This window comes from Aphelocoma coerulescens, chromosome 1A (genome assembly GCF_041296385.1).
Source record: "Aphelocoma coerulescens isolate FSJ_1873_10779 chromosome 1A, UR_Acoe_1.0, whole genome shotgun sequence".
NCBI lineage: Eukaryota > Metazoa > Chordata > Aves > Passeriformes > Corvidae > Aphelocoma > Aphelocoma coerulescens.
Window position 1 is genome coordinate 31653821 of NC_091014.1, and position 20724 is coordinate 31674544.

Consider the following 20724-nt stretch of genomic DNA (forward strand, 5'->3'; position numbering starts at 1 on the left):
ACACACACACACTGTCAATACCTCACTCCGGCTCCCCCCCCCGCCCCACCACAACAGTAACCCAATTCATTGTGTGATCCAGCAGCACCATGTTGAGTCTCATGTGCAGGCTGGATCGGCTGGGTTTGTGGTGCTGAGAGAGGCAGCAGCCGCGGGAGGAGGAATTACTGAGAGGTGCCCCTCTCCCTCCCTGCCTCTTCGCCCGTGTGTTGTGTGGAGACAGGACTCGCAATTACCACACTCTCGGGGCTCCCTTATTCCTTTTAAACTTTTTTTTAAACAAGCCCCTCTCCATGGCTGATCCCCGGCCGAGCACGGGCACCTGGGTCTCCTAAAGACAAGGAGGAGCCGGGGATTGTTGTTGTTGTTGTCGGCCGTTTTTTTTTTTTTAATTGGATTTTTTTTTCTACGAGAACCTTTTTTATTACAAAAATGGCAAATTCGACGGGTAAAAACCACGCAGACCAGCGGAGAAAGGGACTCGCTTTCCTGGACGAGCTGCGGCAGTTTCACCACAGCAGAGGGTGAGGAAAATGGGGAGATGGAACGGGAGGGGGGGAGGCTTTTAAACCGACCAGATCCAACTTCCAGCCCCTTCCCTGAAGGACACGGCAGCCCCAGCGAGGGGAGAAAAGGGGGCAGAGCTGACAAGTTGTGGTGTTTTGTGTGTATCTCCTTTGGCAGGTCTCCTTTTAAGAAGATCCCCGTGGTGGGTGGGAAGGAGCTGGATCTTCACGCTCTCTATACCAGAGTCACCACTTTAGGCGGATTTGGGAAGGTGAGTGGAAGTTTTAATTTGGGTTTCCCTCCCACTAACCTCTTCCCAAAAGTCTCCTCTGACCCCCGGGGGTGGCGGGGGGAGCCAGGGTGGCCGGGAACCGTCCTATTTAAAGCCGGTTAGAGAAGGTGGGGGGTGGAAGGAGGAAGCGAGCAGACAGGCAGGTTGGTGGCTCGGCCTTGTCGGCGAAGCGATGAAGGGGGACCCGGGGGTACGGCGCGCACCCCACTCCTGCCTCCTTCGCCTCCGCCGGACCCCCTCGCCCCTGCCCCCCTCCCGCGGGAAGGCGAGGGGGGAGCAGGGAGCTGCTGGGCGGCGAGAGGAGGCTTCTTTCGGCTGTGGTGGCAGCTCTGTGCGTGTCTCTCTTGCAGAGGGAGAGACAGAGGAGAGAGTCTGAGTGCAGTTTTAGTGCAACTCAAAATTAGCGGGCATGTTTAACATCGATAATCGGCACGGAGCATGGGCTAGGGAACGATCCTCGCAGCCGGGGGGGGCCGGGCGCTGCCCTCCGAGCCCTTCCCGGGGAAAAATAACAAAAGGGGCACCCAAGACGGTGTGTAATCAAATAGCCATCTTTAGGCTTCAAGGCTGGGGACAGAAATGTAGGCCTCAAAAGAAAGGCCTCTCTGTGTCTGTGGATCTGCGTTGGGGGGACCCCCCGGGCCGGCGCCCCCGCGCCCCGCAGCCCAGGGGGCGCCCCCGCCAGCACTTCCCTGCATTATTTTAAACTTCTTTGGGTTTTTAACGGACCGCGTTAGGATTTAAAAGGGGGCGACAGAGGGACTCCGGATTGGTTATTGTCCAGGCAGTAAAAACAAAAACAAACAAACCCCAAAACAATACCACCCCTCCCGGCCGTTCCCCCCGAAAAAAAATAATGTGTATGTTAAAAAATAAATGCAGTAGAAGACCCCTGAGAAGCAGGATTATTCCCGAAAGGGGAATTCTACCGACTGTCAGTAAAATATGTAGTCCTAAATCCCATATACATTCATGTTTGTTTCTTTTTATATATTTATCTATTTGCTTCATGGCAGCCTGTGTTTTTTTTGTGATGTTCGCTGTCAGCAACATGTTTACGTGTACGTTGTGTATCTCGGCCTGTGTGTTGTTTTTGACAGGTATCAGAGAAGAATCAGTGGGGAGAAATTGTAGAGGAGTTTAACTTTCCCAGAAGTTGTTCTAACGCTGCCTTCGCTTTAAAACAGTATTACTTGCGGTGAGTGCTATCAAGCTGTTGCAGTAGTATTTTTGAGTGCGGGATTATATTTAGTTTTCAGTGTGTACAATAATAAAAATAGCCCTACTCTTTTAAAATGCTATAAAATGAAGCAGAAAAAACTTGTAATTCCTTTCCCGTCTGGGGCAGTGATCAGTTAAAGGTGATTCTGTTTTGTAGTTATTTTTGTCTTACATCTGCAAGCCTTAAACTTTGAAGGGATCCCAAGTACACAAACAATGTATGTCAGAGGCCATTTTTTCTGATTGTTTTAAAATGACTGTACTAAAGGACTGTTACTAAGAGATCACGTTATTGTAGTTACAAAAACTTAGGTTAGTATTTGGAGCACTGAAATGTGTTGATGTATGTAAATTTGTTTACTGCTTAGTGGGGTCAGACGAATAAAAATGCATCTGCAGGAAGGTAGACTGCTTTGCACAAATTATATTGTTATCAATTACTAGGAGCATATATTATTCTTTTCTATTTTAGAGTGCAAAGAGCTAAGTAATTTTTTTGTTACTTGTAAAATAGTAAATTTCTGCAGATTTTAAAAATAAGATTGCATTCCTTGGAAATTACATAGATTATTTTTTTGTGATACAGGTTATTTTTCATTGTGGCATGGAGTGCCTACTGAATATTTTAAATTACTGTGTGTGGTACTATTCAGTTACTAGATTACGTTTTTTTAAATTAATTTTTATTAAGTTTGGGTGATTATTCTTTGTGGGAAAGATTTTTAAATTATTGTGTATGTAGTTGTTTTAAGTGCTATATATACGGATACTTATATTTCATTTAGAATAAAGTTATATGTATGTTGGTTAAAGAATTTAATTTCCTGTTTCTGAAATAAATGTGATGTTTTTTCATCACAGTTAATGGTAATGTAGATGTGCAATATATACAAAATAAGTATGGGGTTTTGGATTTCTGTTTTGGTGAGCTGAGTACACACAAGCTTTATCTGTCTCTAGTTTGGCCTTCTGAATTAGGAAATGCAGTAATTGTACAGGTGCACTTTCTATTGGTTGTCCTAGATTGACTTCCAGCTTGAAGCTGTAGAGTTCATAGCACAGTGGAGCAGTTACTGAGTTACAGTGATGTCTGGAAAACCTTAGTCAGATATTTGTAGTTACTGAAATTTGGGTTTTTTTTTTGGTGGTGGCATATGATTGCTTTAAGATCCAGGTTAAGAAAAGAAGCTACCATTGTTAATAGCTTTAGCAAAGTTTATGATTGGTGGCAGGCCTAGAAATTAAATGGAAAGCTTGCTTTAGGATATCCTTCCCTCTTGGTGTTTGGTTTTTTTTTTCCCTTTCCTACATAGTATTGAGATAGTGTTGCTGAAGATTTGTCACATAGAAAGCAGTTTTTTGCTTCTTGAGTTTTTCTGTTGGACCATGTAATTTGTTATTTGACTAGATTTTACATATAATTTGCAAAATGATAGTGTTTTGAGTTTTACCCTTTTTTTCTATTTCCATATTTTGTAAGTGTTTGAATGGCCTAACTTTTTACAGTAGAAGATTGTATGTCATTTCTGTTTCCATGTGTATTTTGAAAGCCATTATATGCTGTGACAGTTAACACAATTAATGTTAATTTAGCCTTCTAATGACTATTAATTTTTAATAAGGTATTACTTTTTAAATTAAAATCAGACATACAAAAATTTTATTTTTATTATTGGCATACTGGTATTGACATTATTTAAAATACAGTTGTTGAATACATATATAATTGGTTACATACAAATAATTTAAAGGGGTTTTGTTTATTATGAATTTAGGAAAAAAGTTGATAAATGGTTAAGGTGAAGAATCTTTCAAAATTTCTTATCATAGTGTCTGTGATTAGGCCATTCTGAAATAAACGATCAAGGTTGCTGGTTTTGGGGTGGACTGGTTTTTAGCAGTCATTTTGGGTTTTGTTTGGTTTTGTTTCTTCTTAATTGCTGCTTTACTCACTGTTGCTTCTCACATAATCTAAGTTGGATGTGAACTGTTTCCCAGCTGAGGTCACCTCCTTCCATGTGCAGTAATAAGACTGTATGTACACATGTCTCTCTGCTAGGTTAACATTTGTTTAGCTTTAACCTAGAAGGTGTAAAGGGGACAGTATTTGGTTCTAGGGAAAGAAAAAATGCTCTAATGATAAATTTGTTAAAAGAGTCTAGCTTGTCGGTGTTGAAGAACATAATCTGAGGTTTCTTATAAGGCCAGATTTTCATGAACTGCTGAGCAATTACTCTTGGAAAAAAAAAGTGTGTCTTGTGAACCTCAAGTATGACTATAATCTTGGCCTCACTACTGTAATGACTTCCCAAGCAAAGCTAGACAAATTGAGGCCTATCAACTTCTATTTCAATTTTCATCCAGTCATGTGTCATGTGTACTGTAAAGTAGGGATCTGCATGGCAGATGGAGACCCTGTTGAATTCAGAGGGATTCAGTGGTGTGCACCTATATGAATATGTTTGCAGATTCGGATTTGGGATGGTTTGTGATAAAAGTTGCTTCTTTCTATGAAACATCTGGCATAGTGTGTTGACTGAGATAAGATCTCAAGCTACATGGACCACTTGCTTGTTTTGCTGTGTTGCCACTAATGATGCTGTTATTTTTGCTTAAAATTATTATGTAGACAAATTAGAAAGTTGATTTATTTGTGTGAGGTCAGTAGTCCTGTTGGCTTGATCAAACTCAATGTTTTGCAAAACAGTCATTGGGTTATGGTTTTTCTAAGCAGTTCTTGGGGTGTGTATTTTTGGTTAAGTAACTTTTTCATTTGACTGTTTAGGAACTTTGCTGTGTGTCTTTGGGAATGTATGTTAAGCTTCACTAAAGAAGTGAATTGTTTAAACTTGTGATACAATTCTGATAGGTTTTATGATAGGTGATAGTTGAATACATGATAGCCTACCCTATCTGCCCCTTCTCCCTTGCATTGCCCTCCCTTTTCTCTCACTGGAAAAAGTAACTTATAATAGGGAAAGTCTGAACCATTCAAACTTAGTGCCTGTGTTGCTTTGAGCTGTCTGACAGGTGAAGTAATTTATGCACTGTGGTTCTTAGTGAGCAGTCAAAAGCCACAGTGCTGATAACCATTGATAGACTGTACTTGTTAATGTAGTTCTGTAAGACTTTACAGCAACAGAGAGTGTAATTCCCTTGGATGTAGTGCAAATTGGATGTTTCATCTCAATTGAGGTGAATTAGTAAAGCATTTTCTAAATGCTTCTCGAAAAATTATTTTATAATGTTAATGAAAATATTTTAGTATGAGGTAATACAGGTAAACATCAGTAATATGGACATACTTTTATGTTTTTGTTGGTAAACATACAGTAGGTAAAAAGGTAACGTGGCATATAGCCTGTTTTTAATCTTATTGGTTGATTAGGTTACAGTCCTACAAAGAATTGGGCCAATGTGACCTCATGTGTTGGTATAAGGTTCTGTTGGTTTTCATGGGAGTGTAAGCGATACATTTATTTATGTTGTGGATCTTCATCTATTTTGGGGAAGTGAGAGACCTTGTAAACTTAAATGTGTGAATGAAGTATGCCTAACTGAACTGAAAATCAGTTTGCTTTTTAAAGTTATTTATCTACATTAAGATAAATTATATGAAAGAACTAGCTGTAAGGTAAAATAAGTTTGTCTTAGTTCTGCCGAGAATTCCTGAAAGGTGGGCAGCACATGCATATTGTAAGCTTTTGGCAAAGGCAGTAGTAATTAGCTAATAATAGTTTAAGGTGAATAAGAGTATGCTGTTGTAAATATTGGAGAGGTAAGGGGAAGTCAAATAGAGAGGAAAGAGGTCAGTTCATAAATGAGAAGTTGCATAAAGTTATTATTAAGACAAGCCATTATGCTGAATTTCCTGAAATTCCATATATAGTAGGATGAAAAACAGTGAGCAGTTAAAAATCAGAACCATATGAAGTAGTTATTGATGACAAATAGAGGGGGTTCTTGAAAGATCTGAAGATATTTATAAGTCATTTGATCTTCAAGATGCCTCTAAGAAATTGCACAATAGTACTGATTTCTTAAAAAAATAAAGTGAAGGGGAAAAAACCCCATGATCTTAAGAACTAGATAAAAGGGATTCTGTTCTTAGTAATGTATTGGCAAAAATATCAGGGAAACAATAATACGAAGCCTGGAATTTTCTAACTGAAAATTACTTTAAGAGAGGTTTTTTGTTATTCTTGCTTAGTGTTTAAAATTAGGATCTGATACTGCAACAGCATCTGTACACAGTTCAGTGAGTATGGAGAAGTACAGGATTGGCTTGTTTGCCAGATCTGATTGCAGATTCAAGGCCCAGTAAATGAATAGAAAGTTGTAGCTATAGTAAAATATTACATATTTTTTAAAATTCAAATACATCTCAAAATCTCTTGTTAAGAAATTATGTATATATATGGATAGTCATCTTAATGAAATATTGAATGAAAGACCATAAACAAAAATAGAACGAAGTATAAAGAATAGATTTGGTGAGTCACAGCAGTTTTAGGTGCTAAAAGAGTATCATCAGTGCTTACATATGCATGTAGTAATACAAGTTTAGCCATTTTAGGTATATTTAGTGTCTGCCTTGCTTAACTTCATGAGAGGTTGATGCAGCATTAGCAGGCAGTGATAGAAGAGTTAAACACAAGTCAGGGCAGAAAAGAAAAGGTAATCTAAAGATATTAGGCACATTGTTGGAAAGTACAAATGAAAAATGCAAAGCTAAAACAGTCGAGGGCCCGTAATCCAAAACAGGTATTCATTGTGAGGGAATAACCTGGAAAGCAGTATTGCTGAAAAAGGGATAGGAGTGATAACGTGGGCCTGATAGTTCTGTCAGTTGTGTGCACCCAACTCCCTTTCATATAAAAGGGATTTGTGCATTCTTTGACAGGAAGGACAGGTCCCAGTTTGCAATATGATATATAGACTTTGTAAAATTCAGAACGAGTTTAGGTTGCATCCACAGTGGCACTGAGCAAACATTAGACAAATGGGAGATGGATTTTTGTACAAGATTATGGGACTGTGTTTGGAGTACTCTTTTACTTCAGAGCCTTTGCAACAGGTGGGGTAACTTAAGAGAAACTTACAGAAGGGCAACAAAGTGTTGAGAAGACTGAAGGGACTAATTGATTAAAAAAAAAAAAAAAAGACCTGATAAGTAAATATGTTTTGCTTGGCTCAATTAATAGTTTGTGTGAGAAGGGAAAAGGATATCTTCCAAGCATTTTGAAGGGCCTAAATAGTTAAAAGGGAGGTATTTTAAATAAAAGAAGAGGTTGTGTTAATGTGTAAGCTGAGATAAAACTGAAGGAGAAAATTCAGAGCAAACAGCAGCACAAAACCCCCCAAGATATACCTGAACACCTTCTGGTATGAATAGTATGCCAAGCAGAGTACGGGGGAACCCACACCAGGCACTGGCCTGGCCAGAACACCAATACATGTGCAACAGGTAATGAGCCAGGAATGGCAGAGAAAGAGACCGCCTGACCGTACAGGTTTTGTCCATCCTTGAATAATGCCATAATGAAGGCTATCATCTTGCATAGCTATGGACTTGACTTTGTGGAATCTTTTGTGCTTCATTTTGTCCCAAATCCTGCAGTCACTGGCAAGAGAGGAAACAAATACATGGATAACATTTTCATGATTTCTTTTTAAAATTTTCTTTTCCCCCCCTCAAGACAAAAATTGTAATGTGTGTTTCAGTCAGATGTCTGAGGCGTTTCTTTTAAAGTCTGAAGTGAGTATTTTACATAGTTGAAGGGGGAATTTTGTTTGTGTTGTACTGAATCATGCAGGCAACATACAATCAAGACTAGTTACTGTTCATGCCATAAAGCTTTATTTAGGAAAATTAAATATGTTGGTTGTTAAAATCTTAGAATGTCTCTCAATAGATGTAACAATTGAATGGATGTTGTCTTGTCAAGGTTGCTGGGAATCTGCTCAGAGGAAAACAGAAGTTTTATAATACAACATTTGCATTAGGACTCATCTGAGGAGAGCAAGCAGCAGGTGAAAGAGGACATAGCTACCTTAAAATTGCTCTTTGTTAAAGTTATGCTGTGATACCACTTTACTGTGAAGATGAGTTTGGCCTCCATCAGAGTTTCTCAGCTTTTCCTTCAGAGGCTGAACTCCATTTTATTGCTGGAAAATGTAGTGAAAATTAGTGCGATGAACATTAATATATTTTCCTGATAATTTTCTGCAAACTTTTTGTAGAAATTACCTAAGTTGCTGCTGTTACACTGAAATATATTGGTTTATTTGGGGAGGGGCGGATGCTGTTCTTCAGTTTAATACAGAATTCTGATTGTTTAACTTGAAAGCTTATCTGAGCAGATGTCAGAACTAATAATCTGCAAAGAGCAAGTTTCTGGCAACACTGTAATAACTGTGGTGACTTTTAGGACCTACTTAATCTTCTAAGAATTGGTGGAAACTTCTATTTAAGACCATTTTCTATTCTTTAACTGAAGTAGTATTTAAATGAATTTATACCTTAAAATTATTAATATCTGTTGTAATGTCTTAGGTTTGAATGAATGCTAAGCATATTACAACAACATCAAGAATGCATATGGAATGCAGGCATATTACTTCTTTCCTTGTGAAATGGAATAAGCCTGGGCTAAGAAAAGTTGTTTGGCTTGGTTTTGGTTGGTTTTTTGTTTGTTTAATTTTATTCTGGAGCTAGTAGGCTTTAATTACCTTGCTTATTTGCAGTTAAACCTCAATAGATAAGACTTTCATACTCTTTTTTTTTTTTTTTCCTTTCTTTTTAACCCTTTCTCCACTTTTCCCAATAGTGAAATAGAGAAATATAATTTGTTCATTTTTACAGATGAGGTACTAGAGGTACACAGAGGTTCAGACTTCTACTTTGAGAGTGCATGTCAAATAAAGAATGAAACCCAAATACAGTAAAGACGATTATTTTTAAAATAATGCTAGAATCCAGTTCTGACAGGAAAATTTCTTCATTCTGAGCCTTGGTTAAACTATCCATAAAAGGAGGCTACTGTTACTGTCTTTTAAAATTCATCTTTAATCAGTAGCTGAGAAATCCTGTTTTATTTTTCAAACGGTGCTAATGTTATGTTCTGTGAACTGGAGAACTGAAAACTAAATATGTAAGATCATGAGAATGAGCTGTTTGTGTTTTGTTTTGCTGTGTTTTGTTTTAAAATGCTTTTTCAGAGTGTCGTAATGGTGTACAGCTGAAATGGGACTGCTTGGAGTAACTGTAGTATCAGTCCACATTATTACAGGACAACACAGTTCACAGAGGGGATTGGGTATAGGCCGGAGATCCCATCACGTGATCTTGTTTCTGGTTACCAGTCTGATACATATTGATTCTGTGGCCTTAGTTAAATCATTTGCAATCTTTTTATTTGTATTTATAAGGTGGCTATACTGATGTTTGTTTACCTATCTCAAAGAGAAGTGTGAGACTGTGAGCTCTTTAATGCAGGTTTGTGTCTCTTCATGCTTCTATGTCATATCTTAAATATTTGAAAATAAATATAAATTAGGAAAGTAAAACTATTCGTAAGGTTGTTTGCCCTCTACAGTGTTGAGAAGCAGAAAATACAGCACAGATGAGAGGAAGAACAATCTTTATTCCTTAGGGAATAAATAAACTTGGGATACCTAAGCAGAGAAATATTGAAACGGTTGAAAGAAAGCAGCTTATCTTAAGGAAGGATAGTAAAACAGCAAGATGGTACCCAGAATAGTGATCTTAGGCTTTGCCTGAAGTACTAGATTAGTGAGCTAGGTATCACATCTCAAATACAGTCTCCTTGGAGCAACAAGTTCAAGTCTTAAGCAGACCTGAATTACATTTTAAGCAATAAGGTAGTGAAGCTGAGTACTCCACTTTTTGTTTTTCTTTCTTTAAACTGAATGTGCATGCATTTATTTTAACTCCAGATAAATTGTAGCAAGGCAGCTATGCTCCAAGAGAGATCCCATATAATAGAGTTATAATAGAGTGTAGTTTTGTTGAATGGTGCACTGGAGCATGTTTGTCTGTAAGACTGAGCTATCTTCATACTATTTTCTGTTGGTGTGGGAGGAGCAACTGTTGATTATTAGTCTTTCAGAATAATTTACGGTGTTACCTGTCAATCCATACCTGCTTAAGAAACATAAAAATCTTGTAAAGTAAGGCAGTCATTCTGTTTCAGAGACCTCTTCTCTCAGAGTTTGGTGAACTTTTGACATGGTTGCTGGAGTTTAGATGAACCATACTTGTGGCTGCGTGTGTTTCTCCGTTGTTACAGGCTGTGACATCTGCTGGTTGGCCTCTGCCTCCCAGTCCAAAGGTTGCTATGCTTCCATGATAAACCAGAGATTCTCAGGTCTGTAAATCACCAAATCATTTTACTAACTTCGAGTAGCTCTGTTCGAGTTCTTTGAAGTGCTGTAAATATCTGTATTACTGGAACATAATGTATTGGGGGAACTTTCTGTTTGGGGTACATCCCAGGGGCTTAATTAAGCTAAATTAAACTAGTTTATTCTGGGGGTAAATCTAGCATGTTTTGAGTATATTAATAATTATTATGGTGTAAGATAGATGTAGAACTATGTGTATGAGTTTGTTTGCTTTTTAAATCTATATATTAGAAGAAAACTTGTAGAAATACATTTAGGAACAGTTCTTCCCTTACCTAGTTTTTTTGGTCAGGAGTGTGCACTTTCTAGTGACCTCCATGAAATGATGTAGAATCCAGGCACTGGCCTGGTAAACACTGCCATGTTACAGAATTCAGACATCCTCTGTAATTTTGGGGGGATAGTATAGCTTTGAAATGTTGTAGATTACAGAGCTGTTTCTTGGATGCTTTTCACTCCCCAATACCATTTATGAAACCCCAGAAAAATTAAAATTTCTAACAGTACATATTCATATAATGCTATGGTTATACAGTAAATATCTGAAAAAAATCAGGAATTGCCTCACGTAAGTCTGAATGTGCAACTGTAATTGTGTTTCTAGAGAATATTCTTTACAGTAGAGCCATGTGCTCCCTGTGAGAAATGGGAATAAATTCCATGGCAGTATTAATCTGTTGTACCAATGTACACATAATTCTGACTCATTGTTCAATGGGGTAATTGATTAATCTCAATATTAGTTATTTCTAAAGAGGTTTTGAGTTTTCTTTCTGGGCATCTGTTCTCCACTGTCTTGTCTTCCATGGTGTTACCCACGTGGGCTGATTGAGAAATCCTTTCTTTCACTTGTGGTCTGAGGGATATTCACTGTTGCTATACTGTTTATCCTGGCTGTGTAGCTCATGGGTCTTTTCTGTCTCTCATTCTCTGCTAATCATCATCTTCTCAATCTTTTGACTACAGGCCATAATTCATTTTCTGCTCCTTGTCCCCTTGATGTCTGTACCATTGACTGCACATGGGATATTTACTGTAATGAAATGGATTTCTAATTGTAAGAAAATTGAAGGAAAAAAAGGATGTATGCAGGTAAAAGGGCAAGAGGACAAAGCACTAAATGTCAGATGCCTAGCAACAGTAAAATACTGAATTTTACAGCAAAACACTAATAGATTCTGTGGTAGCTGAAAACCAAATTCTGCAGCTATGGGCATGCAGCATTCACAGGATCCAGATGAACATATAAAGGGTATTTCACACACCTGAAAAATGTGTTTTAAGGTGCTCTGCGGGACCTAGTCAGGCATTGCAGCATTGGGTACATTTTACTTGTTCTTCCAAGGTCATTTTTGTAATTCTAAGGCATAGAAATACATTTTTTTTTTATTTTTAATTTTTGGGGGAGGGGGTGGGGAATATTGTTTCTGAGCATAGGTATGTGCAAAGGCTGCTCCCTGTAGTGAAAGCTTGTGTGTACTACTGTACAGCTTGGATTACTTTTAGTAAGTGGGGTTTTTGGGTATTTTTTTTCCCCCCAAATGCTTCAGATTATTGTGTTTCCTTCCAACTTTGCTGAACTTGTTATCGTGTTTAGTGCCATGTGCTTCTCTGTTTATGTAACATGAAGTTATTTATTAGAAAGGTGATATGTTAGTCAATGCATATGGTATCACAGTAAAAATGTAAAAGGTGAGAAAATCAAAATGCAATACTTGGTGCCAATGATTTAATCATGTTTTGTGTTGTTTCATTAATATGTCCTGTAGTCAATATGCTGTTGTTGGTGAAGTGTAGTTACATTCCTAGAAAGGTGGGTTTTGTGGTAGATAAATACAATGTTTTTTTCTACTTGATTTTTATGTTACCAGTGTACAAATCTCATTTTTCTGTAGTAGCTTTCATTCTCCTAATAAGCAGTTTTAATTATACTGTAAACAGGATTAGTCCAGCTGTTGAAGAAAGTGCTTCTTAAGATCAAAAGAAAGGTGACTTAAAAATGTTCTACTGTTCTGCACATAACACTAAACAAACGCCCAGCTTTCCTAAGCATACTGATACTTTTCTGTATGACTATTTGTGTGCCATAAATTTATGTGCCTGTTGGAAAGCCAAAATATTTTGCTAGTTTTATGGTGATTTGATGCTTCTGTAGGTTTGCTGTAAGAGTTGTGTTTGTTGACTTTTGACCATGTTGAATTGTCTCTAGATTTGCTTAGGTAGAATTCACGCCTCTTTGGGTTTGGCCTGAAATTGGTGGTATCCTGTGTCAGTCCTGCAGTGCACTTGTAAAGGTCATGTGTGTAACATCTGGATCATGTATATTAACAAAGAATGTGCCTGCTTTAGCAAGGATAGAAAGTAAACCAGTGAAGTCAATAAAGATACTTCAAAAACCAGGATACTGAAATTGGTGTAAAGAGTGTTTATTAATTGTTTTCAGGAGGTCTTTCCATGTAAGCAAAAGTTGCAGCTTTGGCAGTTGTTACCTTTTTTAAGGGTTTATGAATGTTAAAGATTTTGTTCTTTATATGAGTAAACTAATTGAAGCTTGTTTTTCTTGGTGGGGAAAGTCAGCTGCTTAAGTAAGGAAAACAAAAAGCTATCACCATTATTTCTTGTTTTCAGAAACTTATCAAAGAATTTACTTATTTCTATTGTGTTTTCAGTGGTATAGTGTAATCCCTAGTATTGCTCATTTCTGGTATCCACAATATCAAAATAAATATGACTAAAACAATTTTACATTGTGGAAATAATGGTGGAAAGTTATAGTGTAATGGACACAAGAGAAATATCATTGTTCCCATATCATATAACATACAGTAACAATATAAATGTGTGGGATTGTGGACCTGGTTGCTTTACTGGATGAATCTTTAAAAGGTGCACAAGACAGGATTCTACTGTAGAAGGGCACCAGGGTGAAGTGACCCCCTTGTCCTTTTCCTCAAGGCTTTTTTTGGCTCAGCTGGCATGTGTTTGCTATGGTTTGTGGCTTCAGAGACTTCATGTATTTCTTGACTTAGCAGCTGCCCATTGCAAAGACATTAATCTGCTGAGCAGGCAGCCAGCTGATGCAGCTGTGCAGCTTTGAGGATGTAAGGTGCGCAGGTACTGCTGGGTTGGTGGCCTGGCAGGAGACACTTGTACTCTGAATAGGTAGGTACCCAGCCGGAGGCATGTGCCAACTCTGCCGCCAGCTGCGCCAGATAAAACACGGCTGCTTCTCAGTCACCTGTAGTCCAAGAGAGAGGAAAGACAAGCTGTTTGGAGGTATTTTAATGAGAGCAGGAGAGGAGACCTTTTGTGCATAGGTAGTTGAATTGCAAACGGAAGAAATATGGATGTTGAGTGAGCTGGATGCATTCATGCACTGGGTCACAAGACAGGAATGGGAATTTTGGAGAGACCACTGTTTGGAAAGGCAGACAGGATAGATACCATAGAAGGAAAAGGAGGGGTTATGTAATCAAATGCTGATAAGTTTAATAGCCAACTCCCTCATTTAAATTGTTCATTGGATATTAATTGACTTGTCGCCCAGATGTTGGGTCGCTGCTGAGTGAAGACTGGCATTTGTAAAGTACTGAGTTGCACCATCTGCTTCTCTACAGTGAGGATCTGATTTATTGGTACAAACCTTAGAGTGGTTCTTCTGCATCTTTGCTTGCACTACCAGTGCTGCATGTGCAGAATTAATTTCTGTTGTTAGTTTATATTTTTCATTAACACTGAATTTACCTTTTTCATTTTGGTTTTAAAAAAATCTACCATCATCACAATTACTGTTACTTTTATCCTTATATTAAAATATCATAAAGGCATAAAATTGCATGTAATCAAATAAAGGATTTTATCTGTTCCTTAAATAGCTTGCAGGGAGAAAGGTCTCATCTTGGAAAATATTTTTTCATGGGCATTGCTGCACTTAAGAAATCTAAGAAGGTTACTGTTGTAGAACAGTGAGAATTTCTTCAAATGCTATTGTCACTTTGAGAAGATTAGTAATGTCTGTGTATACTTCATTTTATATATTGATTATGTAAGAAGTGCATACATTTTATTCTATACTTATAGAGAGAGAGCATATACAAGTCTGGATGTCAGCTTAAGTTTGAGATAGATTGCATAGATTTCTTGTCCCACTTCTAATGCTGCATATATGTTAAGAATGAATTTTCAACAAGAGAAAAAGATTTCATGGAGCAAACATTCAAAAATTCTAATAATATTTTTATACCTACCAACACAAAGATTTAGAGACCAAGTTTGGATCTCACAGGTGGAAGTAGGTGCAAAGTACACCTGTTTCTTTATGACATTTCTTGATCATACGTGATACAAAACTGTTCCTGTCCTGGGCCTTAGGCTTATGCAATTTGGAAAGATAGCTTTTAAACTCAATCTTCCCTAAGCAAAATATATAAAATGGCTGTTGTTTAAGACTACTCCAAGTTATGGCATGTAAGTTGCTCTGATCAAAACAATTAGTGAGTAGAGGGCAGGTGAATTAGTCAAAGATGTAGACAAACTGTATTTTTCATGCAACTCCGCAATTTCTACTGTATTAGACAGATACTATCATCCAGCTACATAGCTTTTGATTCTGCTATGATTGGAATTTCTTTGGACTTGGACTGGAATAGTTATTAATTGCTATTTTTTGCTAAAGATAATGTAGATTTGTGTTTAACAATAGTGCTTATTACCACTCTGTTTTGAACTGTCAGCCACACTTACATTTCCAGAGAATAAAAGTGACACATTATTTAAAAGGGGTACATAATCTCCTTTCTCTACCCCTTGTCCTACCTCAGTGCATAGAGGAGGGTAGAAAGAGCATAGGTCATCATTCTTGCTTGCTTATGTACATCAGAAATTATTGCTGTTATCTTAAATAGCAGCTTGTGGTATCCCTTTTCAAGCAGACAGTCCTGCTGTCGCTTGAGTGGCTGCTGTGCTTCTGGCGTTGGCCCCCAGTAGTGATATGGCTGTGGCTAGTGATAAAAGCTCTGCTTTTAGGGTTGTGGTAGTGGTGAGGACTTGGCTTGTTTATAATTGTGGAGACCTGCGTCAGGGTTCCATTGCTGCTAGAGAGAGAAGCTAGCAGATTCTAGTCTTAAATTGCTTATTACTGCTGTTGTTTATTTAATTGTTTACTTTTAATCAAGTTTTTAAGTTATTTATATGGTCTTGTGGTTAATCTTCTGTAAAGAAAGGGGTTTTTTGTTTGCCTGCCTTCTAAATTTCTGGAGGCTGCCACTCATACGTGGGGAAGTCCCATTATAGACTAAGCAGGAAGAATAACACAGAGAATATAGATTAAGACATGTCTATTATTTAGACATGTATTAATTATATATATAATTTTTTTCACACCTTTTTAACTAGGTTTTGCTGTAGTAGATTAAGTCTTGTTGCTTAAGTAACTTTCAGGGCTTAACAATTTTGTTGTCTCCTTGGAATTTTTTTACAAATGGAGATAAATAGGAGATTTGGCATCAGTGTAATCAGAATTACAGTGATGAATTAGTAATTAATTGATGAGATTGAATTAGTAAAAACTTCAGAAACCATCAGAGTAGTATGTATGTGGATACTAAATGAGGAAGAGAGAGAAAGATCAGAGGATCTTAGTGAGCTTTAAAATGGAGGTACATGATGGTGACAGAGGTGGTTATTTCTCTGGTACTTTCAAGAAAGATAGGTAGGAATGTTTTGTTGGGACTTGCCCTAGAGTAGGATAGCTTTTGTAGTCACAGGTTGTCATGTAGAGTGTTGTGTTTATATAGATTTTATATGCAAAAAGTATAATAATTGAGAGAATATTTTGTACTGGTGATCAAGGAGACAACAATAGATTATAGTAGGAAAGTAAAACAATAGCATTTATCAAAGAAAGGGTGATGCCAGAAGTTGCAAGTGTGGAGATGGGTAGATTTATGGAGTAGGTTGAGAGAAGAGTGAATTATGCTTGAAAACATTTTCCTTGATGATGAGAAATTCTTGCATAGTCAAGACACATAATCAAAGAAAATTATTATAGAAGCATGAGAGTATTTGGTAAAAAGAGTACAAATAGCGTGGAGTTAATAATTATTACACCAGAGTTCTGTTGGTTATTATGAGCAGTATAAAATATAAAACAGGGTTGAAAATAGAGTGTAAGAAATCAAGTGTAAAATGTGGAATTGTTAGGAAATTTTGTAATGTACCATCAGTAAGGGAACAAGAGAATCCTTACTACGGTTTTGGACCTTTTGTCAGAGAGGGAATAGAGAGACATTTGAAAACAAATACTGTTAAATTAGATGCTGCCAAGGCTCAAATCCTTGATAGGTGGATCTCTCTTACTGTGGGAACTGAAATGCCAAAAAAGAAGATGATAAATTGTAGGAGCCATCTAGCAGGATATTTGAAGCATTATTTATGTAATGTTTTATATTTATTTCCTAAAACCAAGTTAGTTAGGTTTCTGGGATTTGTATTGTTGGTTGGTTATTTTGGTGTGTTGAGATTTTTTTAAGCAGTTGAAATGGTATTAAAAAAATAGAGTCTGTCAGAGAACCTATCAGAGTTTCTGTTCATTCTTTTTACTTTTTAAGTGTAATGTATTGCTCTTATGGACCTGTGTTAAGTGGTGATCAGTTCAAAGACCACAGCTGTAGTGCTTGGCAATAATCCAACTCATGCCATACAAGGTAAGAACATCTTCCCTTAGAGGAAGCAGATTCCGTGGAAGTATGTTTGCTGCAGGATCATGCCAATGAACAAGAGTGCTTACTTGCTGGATGTGACTGACATTGTGGCTTTATTTTTTTTACCTTTGTATCTCAATCATCATGTGTTTTTCTCATGTTTGAGTGTTAGTGGGGATGTTAATTGAGGAATCAAAGGACATACAGACTGCAGCATAAAAAAAGAGAGAGAAATAAGTGTTGATCCAAGTGTGAAATGAGATCATCTGTAGGACTGATTTTTCCTTTTACGTCTTTGTCTAAAAAAAATAGATAGGTGTGCTTTTTATCAATAACACTTAAGTTACTGAGCAAGGGACATCTTTCTGAGCAAATGGTTGGTTTTCCACCCTTTTTTCTTGTGTTACAGTAGTGATGTAGAATTTTAAAACTGGTTGTCAGCTGTTGGCTGCCTCTTGGGATACTCTCTGTAGCACCCAACTTTTCAATAATTGAGGTTTAAGTGCAGTCAGTGTGTGGAGTCACAGTATGTTCTTTTTCCAGTTGCGTGTACTATGGCATGTAATTGGGAGGCTATTGGCGGAGAAACAGTCATGAGTCCGAACTTAGACATTTACCTGAACAAATGTATCTTAATCTTAGAATATAGTGCATATTCGTATTCAGTAATGCAATGCAGTAGGTGAAATTGACTTTCCCTAGGATTGGCAAGAGTTTTTGCTAAGAAGACCTTACAAACAGTGTTTGGTTGAAAGGGTGTGTATTTTCCTGTGCTGTAGTTCGCACCCTGAAGGTTGCAAGCTTGTTTTCACTTTAATAAAATGTTACATACAATAAATCTTTGTTGACTCCAAACGGATTGTCAAGAGCTGTATTCTGCAGTTGTATAGAAAGTGTTATATTTAATACCTAGGAAATTTGGTTAAGTTAAAGGTTTTTTGAAAGTTCTGAAAAGGAAATTATGGCAGTGGAAGACGACTTTTGCAATTGAAGAATTTCACTTTTGATTAGATGGCACTAGGTGTTTTGTGCCTGGGAGCTTCTACCTTAGAAGTATGTGTCCAAGAAACTTTCCTCAGAAAGGGGCATTTTCTCAGCCTGGAATAGGATGCTTTAATATCTCCTATCTCATTATGTTGAAGTGCTTTGGAAGTTTAGATTATAATTAGGAACTTCCTTTCTTCATGGTAGTAGTTATATCTTTGTGTAGATGAAACTGAAATGTCAGTGTCCTGGTTAGTCAGGGATACAGTTATTTCCAAATTTTAGTAGGCAGTTTTTCTCTAACCTTTCACAAGATTGTCCTCAGTCTCTTTCTTATGCATTTTTATGTATGTTTTAGCCAGATGGATTATGTGGCGTTTTTTTATATGTTAGTAAGCTTTCCCTAGAGGTACTGGTTTTCACATATTTAGTCCCTTAGTTCAGCACTGGAGTAAGTAGTACTCTCATAGCATACAAAAAAGCAAGGAAATCTACTGTCTTTTTACTGTTCTAAAAATGAGTTGCTGCAACATTAAGATCAATAACTTTTAGGCTTTACCTTACATAGTGACCTCCAAAATAAGTAGGTTATTTCAGCTGTAGTTAGTGGCCCTGTTGGGCTGGTTTTCATATTCTGTTTTGCTCATGAGCACGAAAGAATCAGTTGTCCTCTTTCAGAAATAGTGAAGAGACTTTAGTACATTTTCTTTTTAATCAGACACTATAAGGACAGTAGAAGTATCAAATTTAATAGCCAGTATAAAGCTAATGATATCTGCATAGCACTTGTGTGGAAGAATAGGGAGGAATTGCAATTAAGCTACTGTGTAGTGCTGTTTTACCTGTCATTTAAAGACTGGTTATGTGTTTGCCTTTTGCCTTAAATAGGTGAATAATGCTGCTTCCCATAGATTTTAAAATTGGGGATGTTCTCTGAGTGGGACAATAAATGGTGCCAGGGTTTCCTAATTTCAGGAGAAGTTTTCAGTGTTGCATTTCATGTAAGGTGTGTGGTGTAGTAAATCTACCTAATCGTAGTTTGATTAGTCCAAAATGTGCTTCTATTGCTTTGTACATTTGAGAACTACCAAATGCATATTATATAAAACAAATTTAATTCTGGTAAACAAATAGTTCTGAGTATGAGTTTACTACAAAACATTAAATATGTTCTAAGATTTTATAACATGTACTTCTTAATTCAAACACTAGTAGTAGAAAGTACAAATATTTTAAAGATAGGCATACTGTTGTGATAATAAAAACATCTCTGAAGTGAATCATATATTATTTGCATTATTATTTGCAGATTATAGCTAGCATAACAGAATTTTACAGTAGTACAGTTTTGGTAAGAGTGGCTCTTACTGTGATGTTCTTTGTAAAATGTTGGGGGAAAATATTCTCATTGGGATTTAAAGATAATACTTAAACTCTGGAAGAATTTGGAACAATTCAAAAGCATTCCTTTATCTACACTTAAAATAATCTGTTTTAATCAGGAATAATTTTTCTTTGTTCCAAAAATGTCAGAAGCACTCATTTGAGGTACAATTTGTATAATTAAAAATCAAAATTAAAAGGATAAGGATTCTTTTTCTGGGTTGGTGCTTTAATTATCTGTGGTTGTTGACAGATGTAAGTTGTCTTACACTTAACCTAGTAGAAAGGCTGCTAGCAGTTCCTTACTTACGTTTTCCATTATGGTAATTTAATCTTTTTTTATTTCCAGAACTACTTTTGGCCGTAGCAGACTACTATAGTTTGGCAAGGTCAAGGCCCTGTAGTTAGAGAAGTACCTCGTGTTCATCCCATTGTTACATTATGATTTGTCTGTATTTTAGGTAGTTAAACTGTCTTTCCAGTTCCTTCTCCTTTATTTGCATTCTTCATTTTAATTTGACAGCATGTCAGAACGATAACTAAATATGAATGGTACCTCTGCCACTGAAAAGAGCAAGGAGTAACATATGCTGAATCCAGGATGGTAAGGTCTGTTTGAGTCTCAGCAGTAGTAACTGGGGGAAGGAGCAGTTTGGGTTTTCTGAAGACCTTCCTGTACTGCAATTTTTGCAGTTGTGCCAGTTTCCCCTTTTCCTTCTTAAAAACAGGAAACTGAGCAAGACAGCGGAAGTTTCCTGTCCTTTGACAAGGTAGAGGAGGAAGTTGGCTTCTGTCTTCCCTAACTCATCGTGGGATACTAAGAGCTCATGACACTTTTCTGGGATGATGACTTTCTACCTCTTAGGCTCTAGTGCTGTTGGGCTGTTGGAAAAAACAGTAATGCATTGCTTTGTCATTTCCTTATTTCTTTTTAGGAAATGAAGTTTAATACAAGTTTCTATTTAAAACAAACAAACTTGACTACCATGATCCCCAAACCTTCATAATTTAGGAGATGTCAGAATTATTTAGCTGATTTGACATTTAGATGTTTTCTTAAGATGACTTGTCACTGTTCCTGGACATGCTGTGTATTGATGTAGATATATAAGGGCGTAGAAATAGGGGCCCATTCATCTAATTGCTTAGGAACTTATACGAGCTACTAAGAATAGTAGCTCGTGCAGCATACTTTTAAGTAGAATATTT

General features: G+C 37.1%; 1 protein-coding gene across 1 annotated transcript in view; it reads left to right on the forward strand.

Moving 5' to 3' along the window:
* ARID2 (AT-rich interaction domain 2) overlaps positions 1-20724 on the forward strand; it is a 93321-nt gene that overhangs the window by 1258 nt on the left and 71339 nt on the right. The window contains exons 2-4 of the mRNA XM_068997926.1: positions 414-524; positions 685-778; positions 1900-1997. Coding sequence (XP_068854027.1) covers positions 414-524; positions 685-778; positions 1900-1997 — 303 coding nt within the window. The remainder of the gene's footprint in view (positions 1-413; positions 525-684; positions 779-1899; positions 1998-20724) is intronic.